Source organism: Amblyomma mixtum, chromosome 1 (assembly GCF_055824585.1).
Source record: "Amblyomma mixtum isolate Tamu chromosome 1, ASM5582458v1, whole genome shotgun sequence".
NCBI classification, from domain to species: Eukaryota; Metazoa; Arthropoda; class Arachnida; order Ixodida; family Ixodidae; genus Amblyomma; species Amblyomma mixtum.
In genome coordinates, this window is record NC_143012.1 from 2,752,192 (window position 1) to 2,766,517 (window position 14,326).

Genomic DNA, 14,326 nt, shown 5'->3' on the forward strand with positions numbered 1-14,326 from the left:
TTTGTTTTCTGTTGGCGCTGCGACTCAGTTGAGCTCACAGCGTTAATCTGTTGATAAACTGGCGCACCACGCAGGCGACAAGAAAGCCCTGTTTGTGCAGGGGGGGCTTTATGGCCGGCATGAAGGAATAAGAGTGCATGGGAATTGGAACTGCATGCTAGCCGCACACCTAATGCTTGATATTGAACAAAAAGTTTCTTTGCGGTGGAGCACCAAGACGGAAGCGATATAAGCACGAGCGCGTTCTAAGCGCCGGCACAATTAACCTGAGTGTCAAACTAAATGTGATTAAAACGCGTCAATGTTATCTCTTTCATAACGTAAATACTTCCTGCAATCCAGCCACGCTGCGAAAGTATGCTCGACAATGTTTTTTTAGCGCCCGAAGCGCGGCTATATGGAGGCGCGGCCGCGGAGCTGCCGCAGCCCCGCAGTCCCCAAAGAAACGCCCGCACCGCGGCGCGCCAGTCGGCGCAAAATGGCCACGCCCGGGAGCGGCTCTGAATTATGGTCTATATGAACTTGGTAACTGACTTTTTAGGCGACAGACAAGTTAATTCCACCCTGTTCACTTTGTGTCAACACCGCTACAACTGCACTTGATCATTTTCTTACGGTTGGGCAGCCCACACTGCTCTGGTGTACGGCGCGGTGCACGCTTTACAGGGGCAAGAAAATTGTCGGTTGCATACCTGCCCAGCACCATGTCCGACACACACTGGAAAGTAAAGCAGAGCATGACGACGCACTTGTTTCATTACATCATACACGTAAGCTATCGAACCTCGCATAAGCAAACAATGAATGCACTGCTAAAATTATAGAACGCTTACAACATTCGATTAAGTTCGAAAGCATGGGCCTTTTTATTTTTGCTCTGTTTTTTACTCATTTTAAATGCATGAATGGCTGAACTGAGGCAGACGCATGATGAATGACTGAATTTTCAGATTTTTTTTTATTCACCACGCTAGAGACGATCCAGACGGCGAACGGGAATGGCAGCCCTCTCATCCGGTGGAAGAACAGAAAACGTTCCGCTGCACCGGACGCAGCCGAGTGCAGTCCAGGCTGCGGTCTCGTGAAATGTCACTTGACATTAAAACGCTGGGATTTGCGGCCACAAGAGCTTATGGGCGGCTTGTGCTATTCTAGATGCTCGTATCCTGCCACGTGCTAACTGGGCGCGCTAACCAACCGGATCACCTGCACGCCTTACGTGCTGCCATCCGGTGGCCCGTTGCATGACACCGCGGAACGTGACTCGCCGTGTGGCGTCATAGACAGAGACAGCGTCAAGGACGCTTATAAAGCCACCGTTCATACCTCTGGGACTCGCGGCCACAAGAGCATATGGATGACTTGAGCTCTTTGCTTTTCCGAGTCGGCCTTTTTTTTCTGCTCAATTTTGTTGTAGTATATTCATGTGGCCGCTGACCCCGACTCTTGTGTTTCAATGGGCGTGGATTTTGCGCACTTGTCGCGCTCGCATCGGACCATTTTTGTTGCGAAAGCAACACTCCGACAGCGAAAGCGAGACCTCGGGTGGCCGCCTCCGCGCCTAGCAGATGGTGCGCTGTTGCCCAGCAACGGGACAGCGCGCGCTCGCTCCGCCCCCTCGCCGTAGCCTAGCGGCGCGATAGAGGTCGCTACTCGCCTGCGCTCGCAGTCTCGCTATAGTCTTGCTATGGGTAAATGGATAAAGCTAATGAGAAAGCACACAAAGACAGACGGAGGCGAGGAAGAAGTAACGTGCTTTCGCATTCCTGTAGGTCAACCAGAGTTAAACTACAGCCAATTTTTTTTTTTCCTGTCACGCACAAGGGTGTGAATATCAGTATCGTTTTAGACCTTATAGTCCGTGAACGTCGCCCCAGACCCACTTCATTCCTGTTTTCTAAGTGCCTGACACTGCTTTTGCTTTGTGCGGGTGATGTGGATGCGAACCCCAGACCAAAGATGGATGATGTGCTCGCACTGTTAAAAGAAAGCAATGCTGAAATGTCACAACCGCTAAAAGAAATGAAACAGGAAATGAATAACATTGGTTTGTGGGGGTTTAACCTCCCAAAGCGACAACGTGCACTGACATCGCACAGTACACGGGCCACTAGCATTTCGCCTCCATCGAAATTCGATCATTTCGGCCGGGATCGAACCCGCGTCTTTTGAGTCAGCAGCCGAGCACCATAACCACTGAGCCATCGCGGCGGACTGGGTTTATTGGGTTTAACGTCTCAAAGCGACTCAGGCTATGAAGGAAGGCTACGTTACTTCCTTTCTAGTCTACGGCAAAGAACACACCGCAGCAAAACCCAACCAGTCAGCCTCGTTGCTCCTGGCGAACTTCCGCAGCATATATAACAAAGCAAACAACTGCTCGGCGGATATCGTTGTGGGCTAGGAAACGTGGCTCACCAAGGGCGTTGCAAGCGCTCATTTTATTCAGAAAAAGAGAGGGCCGATTCACTCATGGTGATTAAAGATTTCCACGCATCTCCTTCCTATCGACCGTCCCTTAGAAATAGTCTGGCTTTCTGCTCAACTTGGTCACAAGTTCTGCATTACAGGCACCTGTTATCGACCACCAAGTAGCCAACCTGAACTATTAGATATGCGCTATCCAGCAGATCCTCGCAAAACTTTCCTGCCATTAACTGGACGAAGCTGTCGACCCCGACAGTCACCACCAGGAGCACATTAATTTCCTTCATTTACTCCTATGTCACCAGCTCCCCTAAACTGTTCAGGAACCCACTTGCGGTAAACATATCCAAGACTTCATCCCAACAAATCACCCTGAGCTCTCAGACATTCACGTTTTGAAAGAAATAAGTGACCACAAAGTTGTACACTGTTCTCTTTCACTACCACGTACCGATAAAAATAAAACTAAAGGGCTTACCTACAAACACGCACGTGCCGAAGTTGAAAAATGGACCAGTTGTCGGAAACTACCACAAACAAATTTCAGGCCAATTTTCAAAAACGAGCGACTAATGTAAGTTGGAGGTAGTTTCGTTTCAAACTCATAGAAGGCTCCGGCGTGCCAGAACGAATGGCAGGCCCACGTACTAACCACCCCTGGTTTGCCACAGATATCAGTACGGCAATAAAGAGGGAAAAAAGAGCATTTAGGAAAGCGGTTCAAACAAATAAATCTACTGAAGCTTCCCGACCCGCCAGAGCTACACGGCTTACTTAAAGCCCCTAGATAAGCAAAGCTGATCTAGGACGCTAATCTGGGGGCTTTAGGCTTACTGGCCGCGGCCAGGGTAGCTGCCCGACATCTGAAAAAATTAACCAATAGCCATCTCTCAACTGGTATACGCAGCAGCGTGCGGCGGAGGGCGTGAGCATGAAAAAGTCGCCGGGAAGGGCTCACCAACTTTTACGCGTGATTGTAGGCTCTTTGCTACGGGAAGAAGTGTATTATTTATAGCTCACGTGTTCGTGACAACGCAGTTCAGTGATTAAGCAAGTTGATGTGCTCTCCTTGGATAATGTTGCAGAGCCCTTTAACATATATATCAAAGGGGTCGTGAAATGTTTTCCGAAAATTTTGAACGACGTGTGTATTTGGAATTCTGACCCCTCATTCTATAGTATACCTTGGTTCGTTTCATCGTCTGGGTTGATTGAATAGCGAAAAAAAACTAAATTTTGGTTTCCCAGCGCGCGTCCCCCTCAACTCACAGCAAACGTCATTTAAGAAGCCAATCAGAGACTTCTGTCGTCAACACAACATGGCGACTTAGCGAGGTCACAGCATGCATACTGAATCGAATATGGCACCGTCGTCTGCTCAGAATGGAGTCTGCTAGCTGTCAAGCTGACACAAGTGCGAGAACTTAGCCGGCACGCCGCACCAGTCGCCGCTTGCGAACTGCCGCCTACTGCAAGCAGATACACGGAGCGGCAAGCATCTTTGCGCCGCTTGACTCATGCCCGGCCCACATCCGGTGTAACACTTGCCACCGCACACCAGCGCCTGCGCTGCTTGGCTACTGAAGTTCGCACCAGAAAAGGCAAAATAGCGATGTTATCAGAAAGTCTGCCGGCTGTACTCGGGCGGCGACAAAGCATGCCTGCCCACGTAGCGCGCTTCGGCAACGGCGCTGGACGCGGGCGCGCCGGGCGACGAACTGCACTGCTCTCTGGCTGCCATGGTCGTCGCTAGGCCTGTTTCGCATCGAAGCCGCGGTGGACAGCGCTTCGGAAGTAGCCTGGGTTATAATAAAATGCCTGCTTTTGGCATCGCTTTACTGTCAACAGCATCGTCTCACAACAAAAAATATGGTCATTTTTGAGGTGCGCTCGGCAGCGGAGCTAGCGGACGCCAGGCGCGCAAGCCGGACCGCAACGGCCGGGCAGCGGGAGCTGAGCGGCGGTTGTGGCAAGAAATTTGCTCGTATTACAGTTGCTGCTCCTACCAGCAACTCGGCATTGTTCAACGATCCTCAAAAATGATCTATTTTCCACACTTCTTGCTGCCACAGTTTATTATTTACGTGAAGAAAAATCTTTAGCTCATTTTTATGACGCCAGCGGACGGGATCCAGGCTTGCCGGCCGGCCTGCAGGCTCGATGTATTTCACATTCGCACCAGAAAAGACAAAACAGCCATGCTATCAGAAAGGCTGCCTGTTATATTCGAGCAGTGGCAGCATGCCGAGCTTTCGGCAACGACGCCGCCTGCGGGCGCACCGGACGATGATCTGCGGGGCTCGCCGGCGGCCCTGATCGTCGCTAAGCATACCTGGTTTCGCATCGATACTATCGATACCGCAGCTGAGGGAGCTTCGGAACTGGTCAGCGCTGTAGAAGGTACTGCTCTCGTCACCCCTTTAACTGTGAACCTGTCCCATAATAAAATAAAGATATGCTCGATTTCCGTGACGCCTTCAACAGCGGAGCTAGGAAATACCAGCTATGCGAGCGGCGACCAGGCAGCAAATAAAGCGGTCACGGGATGAAATTTGCTTGTATCGCCGAATTAAATACTGCCAGCAACTCGGCATCAGCCAACGATCCTCAAAAATGATTCATTTTTGGCATTCATCGGGCTTGTTATGAACGGGAACAAATAATACTAGCGTTTTTTTCTGACGCCGGCGGCCGGCAACCAGGCTGACAGGCCGGCCCCGAGAAACGCGCCCTCACGTTATTATGACGCTGGCCCTCTGCGCGCTCGCATTCTGCCCCTTGTCAGTGCGACGCGCCGCGTGCGGCATTGACATCGGTTGGGCGCAGGCGGCGAGCTGCTGTCAGTCGTTACGCCGTTCGCAACGGCACGTCGCGCGCCCGGCAAGTAGCAGTCATGCCGAGAGCCCGCGACACCTCTGCCTGCGGGAGCCCCGACCGTGAGCCTCCGAACCCCGTCGTGGACTCGAGTCTTCATCTCTATCGCAAGGGGTGGGTTGACTCGCAGCCCCATCTGCAAATTATACGCCTAACCCTCTTTACGCTTCTGGAATATATTTTTCTGCAGCAAAGAACAGAAGCGCGGAGCCGATGCGCGCCGCGATAGCTGCCTCGTTCGTATCGAGTTCCTGTAAGCAGAGAGTCGTCGAGATGGCCTGACCTTGTTCAGCTCGATTCTCTGACTCAAACCACCGCTGTCAAGGAACACCACCTAGATAGGTTCACGTAAACAAGGCTATATCGAGCCGCTGATATTGAAGCCAAGGAGGGTGGAGAAGCAGAACCGAAACCGAAACTGGTCCCAGGTCAGTGATTTACGTATGACCACGCCTTGTTTCACTTTCTGAGTTTTTCATAAAGCTATTATTTTAGGGCAAACGAAAGTTGAAGATATGTCTATACGTTTCTGAAGATCTTAAAATGACGTAGTCGAGTAGTGCGTGTGCCGGCCGATGGCGCCGCAAGGTCGTTTCATGAGCACAAAAAGGCAGCGATTTCGAGCGGGCTTAATTAAATGCAGACTCAATATTGAGTCGAAATATTTCGGAATCAGCATGTCTAATGTTTACGGAAGCAGTAAAAATTAAAACCGGGCAGCTTCATTTTTTTTTCACAACCCCTTAAACGACATCACTTTCAACGTCAACTACCAGATAATTTGGAGATGACTGTGTAATTTAGAGTAATATCTAATCTTTCCAATATTACTGCTCTCCAGACTGACCTTGATGAGCTAACTCCTAATGCCTGCATGGTAAATAACACTAATTGAAACTGCCGCGTCAGTAAACTACCGTGATGTGCATTTTAAATCTAATTTAAGCTTCAGCACTCACACTGAATTGATCACTTCCAAAGCTTTAAAATACTTGGTCTTCTTAAACACTGACTGTGCCGATCCAACCAGGACACAAGACTACACACCCTCAACACGCTCATTGTGCCTGCCAAAGAATACGCATCAGTCATTTGGGACCCTCATCATGCCTACCTTATTAACATGTTGGAATCTATTCAATACAAAGCTGCCCGATTCATCCTTTCCTAATACTCTCGACGCTGAAGTGTAACAGCACAGAAAATATCAATCTCCCGCCACTAGTCATGCACAGAAAATTCACCCTTAATCTTTTTTTCCATGCGCTCTGTCACATCAACACACCATTTACATGTTCACATATTCTTCCAGCACCGCACACATTGGTTCGTGTAGATCACATCACGAAGATTAAACACATTACACAAATACTCGCCTTTCGTCCTGGCTATTAAAGAGCGGAATTCCCTTGCTTCTCATGATGTGGTTATTAAAGAAACACCATCCATTTCCTTTCCAACAGCTCTTTTGTCATTTTTAGTATCTCGCAACCCAGAGTGATGCACATTTTTGTCTCTTTTTGGTTCACTCTTTTTTCGTTTGTTTGAGTGTATATGTGTAGGCCGCTAAGTTCCGACAAACCTGCCATGTTTAGTAACTTTTGAAAGCGGAATTTTTGTTGTCTTTTCTGAACTACTTTGTCTATCTTGCCATATGTGTATTTTTTGTTATTCTTCAAGAACCTGTTCCCAGCCATTTTTTTTCTTTCTCTTTATTATTTTTTGTACCCGGCTTCTTAGCCTGCTTATTCTTGTTTTAAGCCCTTTGTATTTTGTTCAGTAAATCTGTTATGTTTTGTTTGATGAATCCCCCCTCCTCCCCCCCCAATATGTAATGTAATGCCCACAAGGGCCCTAAGGGCATAGAAATAAATAAATCTGCTGTAGTCGTTTTCCTTTGTTTCTTCTACCAAGCTGCACTAGTTGAAAGCAAGCTGCCAATTCAAACCGCACATGTGCAGTGCGTGTTGATCACAGGTGTAGGCTGAAGCAGCAAGCCCACACTTCCCCTTCACTCGCGTAGTTGGCGTCTGGTCGAAACAGACTGTATCGCACAAGCGGTGCGCACGGGCATAATTTTGATTTCATTGTGCACTGTCCAGAGGGCATTGCACATTGTTTCACTCTGGATGCTGACTGGTCGGAGAAACGGCGGAGTTGTCGATATACACGTGAGCAACCGCCAACCGCAGCACCCCAGGATCCAAAAGCATGGCTAGCAGCGTGCAGGCTGAAAATCGTGGAGAAGCAAGCATCGTCAGGCAGCCTACCGCTCTCGGAAAGCAGCGACCGTTCCAGTGGCAGAGCAGGTACTCCTGCAACTGCTCTACTCCTTCTTGCTCGGCACTTAGGGAAAGCGCCATAAGCCTAAATTGCAGCAAAAAAGAGCGCAGTGTGCAGCTTAGTGAATGATGACGATGGAGGTCTATGCAATCTTCGAACCGCTATGACAGACTGCCCACTCATGTATGCCATGTCAGCGAGACAAAACATGAGGATGCACACACAATTAGCCCATCTTTAGCCAACCCCTTGCAGGCTGGTACAGTCTTGCACATTTTACGTGGTAAAACCATGCTGCAATCAATTTCTTGGCATCCAAGAAATACTATGCGATTAAAACAGGACTGGCTGCTCATCCAAGAGTGACCCAAAAATCCACCCCTCTTTCAGCCTCACAGAGCGGTTCAGGTGTCCATCGAGAAGTTACTGCATTTCTCAAAATCATTTTCATTTTCAAACTGTTTTAAATGGCAATCGTAAATGTCACAATGTGATTTATACTGCAGTCAATACCACACTTCCCATTCATTACAGGTATTCAGACATTGTTTTTTCTCTTTGCCTGCTCGAGTGCCGAGTTTAGTGTAGATTGCAAATTGTGGCCTCTAACCACCTGAAGCGACACATGGGCTATGAAGGACGCAATAATGGAGGGCTCCAGAATAGTTTAGACATCTTTAACATGCACCAACATCATAAAGCACACAGACGCTCCAGCATTTTGGCTACATCGAAATATGGCTGAGATGGAACACGTGACCTCAAGATCCGCAGCCAAATGCCAAAGCCACCGTGACAGATCTATCGGGTCAGTGATGATTTAAGCATTCCTGCTTTTTCATTAGAAACAATACCACTACCTGCTTCGATCCTAAAATTTACTATTTGCCCATGCCTGTACGTGTATATATTTACATGAGCCCATCAGCACCATCAGCTGCGTAGAGGAGCGGTCACTGCAGAAGGAATGCAATTCTTGGATATCACAGCAAAAAGAATAACAATGAGGCAGTAAGTATACAATGTACAGCAATGGATGTCAATTCCTATATTTGGAATATATTTTATATTATCAATTTCAAAGTATAAGGTTGAATGGCTGTTTAGATATCTCATGCATGGCCATACTTCTGGCTATCTGTAGGCTGTAAACCCTTCCTATGGGGATCTACCAGCTACAAAAGAGGCATTATAATGCAAGGCACTGATTAAGTACTGACAGGACTACTCCCTGCACTGTCTTCTACATAATGGTATGCATATTCACCACACTCTTTCTGTGATTATATTTCATCCCAGTACATCTAAGCCGTGCGAGAAATTGGGTATGGCGAGGCTCTTGCTTCATATCGTGAAGAACAAAGGATCTTGAGGGGATAAGTAAGGGCAGTGGACAAGTATTTTCCCAGGAAGCAGATCCCAAGACCACAAAGCAGTAAAAACAATCAACACACATTTATGCTCTAAAATTATAACAACATGTCAAAAACAGTTCAGCCCACAGCCTTCTCAAATCACCCTACTCCTCTGAGCAAACCATGATGCTGAGTGAGCTTCCAATATACACCCTTCAACCTGGTCAAAGACTTGTGATCGCCAATCTGCAATAGAATAATAAAAATAATGAGCTGCGACAACAAGAAATCTGAACTGAAATAAATTTAACCCCTTGAAACCCAGAAGCATCACTAAAAATAAACAGCAGAGAAGCACATAACATGTGGTACATTACCTCAACAACATTTCCATCAAGCAAGACAGCGATGATATCAGCATTCCTGATGGTAGACAGCCTGTGTGCAATCACGAGCACTGTGCGACCTGAAGGAAAATATTGTCCGATCATGATCAGTTCACAAAAAGCACTTGCACAACCATAGACAATACCGCACACAATAATAATGACAATGGGGTCAGCGCTGTTTCCTAGTCATCATCATCACCATCAGCCTGACTACGCCCACTGCAGGGCAAAGGCCTCTCCCATGTCTCTCCAATTAACCCTATCCTTCGCTAGTTGCAAATTTCGCTAGTTGCAAATTTCGCTAGTTGCAATTCCCGCAAATTTCTTAATCTCATTCGCCTACCTAACTTTCTGCCGCCCCCTGCTATGCTTGCCTTCTCTTGGTATCCACTCCATTACCCTTAAGGACCAGCGGTTATCTTGCCCTCGTATTACATGCCCTGCCCAAGCCCACTTCTTCCTCTTGATTTCAACTAGGATGCCATTAACCCGCGTTTGTTCTCTCACCCACTCCGCCCACTTCCGATCTCTTAACGTTACACCTATCATTTTTCTTTCTATAGATCGCTGCGTTGTCCTTAACTCAGGCTGAACCCCCTTTGTTAGCCTCCACGTTTCTGCCCCATAGGTGAGTACCGGTAACATACAGCTGTTGTATACTTTTCTCTTGAGGGATATTGGTAAACTGCCATTCATGATCTGAGAGAATCTGCCATATGCACTCCACCCCATTCTTATTCTTCTAGTTATTTCCCTCTCATGATCCGGATCAGCGGTCACTACCTGCCCTCAATAGACATATTCTCTTACTACTTATAGCACCGTGCCACCAATTGCGAACTGCTGCTCTCTTGCTAGACTGTTGAATATTACTTTGGTTTTCTGCATGTTAATCTTTAGCTCCACCATTCTGCTCTGCCTGTATAACTCATTGATCGTGCTTTGACTGCTAGACTGTTGAATATTACTTTGGTTTTCTGCATGTTAATCTTTAGCCCCACCATTCTGCTCTGCCTGTCTAACTCATTGATCCTGCTTTGACGGCTAGATTGTTGAATATTACTTTGGTTTTCTACATGTTAATCTTTAGCCCCACCATTCTGCTCTGCCTGTCTAACTCCTTGATCCTGCTTTGACTGCTAGACTGTTGAATATTACTTTGGTTTTCTGCATGTTAATCTTTAGCCCCACCATTCTGCTCTGCCTGTCTAACTCCTTGATCCTGCTTTGACTGCTAGACTGTTGAATGTTACTTTGGTTTTCTGCATGTTAATTTCTAGCCGCACCGTTCTGCTCTGCCTGTATAACGATTGACCATGCTTTGTAGTTCATGTCCTGAGTGATTTAGCAAGGCAATGTCATCAGCGAATCGCAGATTACTTAGGTATACTCCATTAACTCTTATCCCCAACTGTTCCCATTTCAGGCCCCAGAATGCCTCCTGTAAACAGGCAGTGAATAGCATAGGCGAGATCGTGTCTCCCTGCTGGACACCTTTCCTTATTGGCATTTTATTATTGACTTTATCGAGAACTATGGTAGCTACGCAATTGTTATAAATATCTTCCAATATTTTCACACAACACTCTTCTACACCCTGATTCCACAATGCACAAGCACCAATTTGTCTAAGTCTGAATTTCCCAGCAGATTACATAGTAAGTAAAGATTTGGCAAACCTTTACTCAGCCTATCCAAGGCTGCCTGGACCACTTGCTCTGACTCAGTGTCCAGGGCACTGAAAGAAAATGCATAGAATTTTTTCCAAGAACGTCACGGCAAAAGACATCTGCTGCATGCACTAATGTAAGATTTATTAAAAATGGGCCGACAACTACTGCAAGCTATTGCAACTATTGCAAGAGTAGAACTCCGCTGCTATGTTTCTCACAGAACTGCACAAAAAAAAAAGAAACATGCCAGCCAGCTGGAAAATACTGTAGCCGAATGCAGCGCTTGAAAAAAATAGTGCATCACTGTCATTTAATTTCCTGCAAGCACAACATGCTCCTCTGGAATTTGTGACGCTTTGTGGCTCTGTCAGCGCACAACGTCTGAAATGCCCCGTGGGGGCTCCTCGTCTGCCTAAGCTGGGGTCGGTGGAAGGGAGCCAGTGACAAGGAGGGTTAAGCTGGGGTATGCGCACGCTTCTGCGCTGTTTTAGGATCACTTCAATCCTACGTAATCCTTGTCTACAGGAAACAGCATCTTTTAAACTGCGGGTTACTCAGATGACACAAACACAAGCCTGCTCGGTGCCATTCCATACAGTTGCACCTTTGCTCATTTGCCCGTGCATAGCTGAGTAGTGGCGATGGAAGTACACCAAGAGCAGCAACCAAATTCACTGCGAGGCACTGGCACAGCAGGCCGCCAAACACGGTGGCGCAGTCAAGCGCTGATGGGCCATGTTCAGCGTCATCATGCCGCGCACACAAAATGTAGGCTGTCCAAATGCCAGCATGCGGTAAAGCACTATAGCATGATGTGACATTTGCGACGTACCAAGCGGGAACACTGCCTCAACTGCAAAGTTTGTATTGCAGAGGTTTCTACGGATGCTACAGCGGTGCTGGTCCACAAAGTAGCCGCCCAGAAAACACAGCACCCAGAAACATATAGCGGAGTTCTACTGCTTTAACTCAAATCCATCGCGTAGAAAAAAAATGTTGACCCAATGACTTCGAGTCAAACACGTTAAAATCTCCTGCCTTGTGGCCTCGTCCAGGATGAGCACGTGGGGGTTCTTGAGCAGTGCCCTGGCAATCGCGATTCGCTGCTTCTGTCCACCTGAGACAGTGATGCCACGCTCCCCAACAACGGTGTCATACTGGCGTGGGAACGACATGATAAAGTCGTGGGCGTTGGCCTGCCTCGCAGCTTCATACACCTGCAACAGAAAGCCTCCTCTGCTAAGACACTCCTCTGATTGCGACAGATTTCTCTTTCCTTCTCCTTGACTCATCTTCTGTACTACCGTATTTACTCGCATAATGATCGCACTCGCGTAATGCCCGCACCCTCGAATTTTGTTGGCAAAATTCAGTTTTTTTTATTCCCTGCGTAATGATCGCACCCCGAACTTGCCGCGGCAATTTGTCGACGATGTCGAGTCTAGCCAACGATGATCGTACTTGCTTATCTGTCTGACAGACGGCACATGCAGATTACCATCTTGCTCTGTCATTGCAGCAGCAGCCGCCTGTTGGTTGACCTGCGGTCACACGGGCAGTCTAAATGCGGTTATGCTTAACCGCGGATACCAAACTGAACTGCGGTTATCTCGAATCACGGTTCGCTGTTGTCGTAAGTCTTGTAAGTGTTGTCGTAAGTTGTGGTGAACGAAGTGACGCACTGATCCGGCTAAACTTTATTGTTCTCGTAAATAATAAGCCCTGGGATACGGGAACGTCACAAAATGAATCCTCCTAGAGTATCGTGGGCCTGTACAGAGTTGCTGGTAGGAGTAATAACTGCGATGCAAGCTAGTTTTGCGTTCGCAGCCGCGCAGCAGCTGCCGCCGTTGCAGCGCAAGTAACCCGATCCGCTTGGCCAGCTCCGCTGCGAAGGCGTCGCTGAAATCGATCGTATATATTTCTTTTAATATGAAACAATGAGGTTGTGAGTAAGGCAGCGCCATAAGTAGAACATTCATATAGCGTTGGTCAATTCAAAAGCGCCGTCCACTGTGGCTTCGATACTTACGCCTAGCGACGACTAGGGAATACAGAGCGCTGTCATCCGCCGCGCTCGCGGGCGGCTCCATTGCGGTAAGCGCACGGAATCCAGTACTTCGAGCGTTGCGAACGTGTCACCTAAGTACATCAACGATGCGGCAGGGACCGTACATTTTTCGGCGTAACGGCAGTAAAATGTGTAGCTTGAGTGCCGCGGGACGCTGCTGTTGTACGCTGTTGTCGCGCTATCAGACGAGATCGAAGGCCGCATAAAAGCGCCGTCGCACAGCACTATACACACTGCCTATTTTGATGCGCTGCTCTTGGTACGTGATTTAGTGCGAAGAAAGTATGTTCTTGAAGTGGGCCAGCTCTTGCGCTTTTCGCACTCTACCTTCTCGGTTAACGACGTAAGCCGAGATCACCGAGATCGGTTTGCGATAACCGCGTTTAGCGGCGCAACCGCAGGTAGCGCGCCCGTGTGATAAGGGTTGTCTGCCTGCGACTTGTTTGCGTTTTCGGTACTCAAACATTTTTTGTAAAAAATTTACCCCGCGTAATGATCGCACCCCTAAATTTGCGTCAATTTTTTTTTTCTTAAAGTTCCATCATTATGCGAGTAAATACGGTATGTACATGCATAAAATGCGTCCACGATACATGCATGTGTCTGTGTCATGGACATTTTTCGTTCTAGTCCATGAGACATAGATCCTTCACATGGCCACGACTATGATGCCCATGATTTTAACACCCATGTACAGGTATTCATAGGTTTGTGAAATGTAGGTGCCGAAAAAAATTTGGGTCCATCACAAAAACTGCAGCTATGCATTTTCCCATGATACTGTGGGATACATTCATCGGCAGCCACAAAACTCAGCTCTGTCCCTGGCTCCTATGTTCCATAATTGTTTGTGACCTGCACTAGCCGTACCTCAGTGAACGTTCAAAAACAGAACTTAGTTTATGTTATGCCCACCTGCAACTTACCCGTCATAACCTTGCATAGATGATGCCTGTGGGCACTGTCACTGATTTCAGTCATGCAAGTCACTAATTGCTCAAGCAACAATGAATTCCCACAGCAAACGAAAACTGTATGTACCCTTTCTTTGAGCAGTGAACTGACTTTATTATTTATGCTGACTTTATTACAAACTGCATTCATGACATATCAACAAAGAGGCAGACAAAAAGAAAAAAAAACAGTGAAGGCACCTTATGTAAGCAAAGAGCGAACAAAGCTGTAGCGCATAAATTCTCCAGAGACATTAAGAGCACAAAGGTGACAGATGATCATGATAGTCAGTAATGCGAA

The 14,326-nt window shown here is 47.5% G+C and overlaps 1 protein-coding gene across 1 annotated transcript in view; it reads right to left on the reverse strand.

Annotated features, from left to right (window-relative positions):
* Positions 1-9,020: 9,020 nt before the first annotated feature.
* Positions 9,021-14,326, reverse strand: part of LOC149365257 (mitochondrial potassium channel ATP-binding subunit-like) — a 54,722-nt gene continuing 49,416 nt past the window's right edge. The window contains exons 15-18 of the mRNA XM_089541365.1: positions 12,040-12,218; positions 11,008-11,066; positions 9,317-9,405; positions 9,021-9,185 (exon numbers count right to left, since the gene is read on the reverse strand). Coding sequence (XP_089397491.1) covers positions 9,099-9,185; positions 9,317-9,405; positions 11,008-11,066; positions 12,040-12,218 — 414 coding nt within the window. The 3' untranslated portion in view covers positions 9,021-9,098. The remainder of the gene's footprint in view (positions 9,186-9,316; positions 9,406-11,007; positions 11,067-12,039; positions 12,219-14,326) is intronic.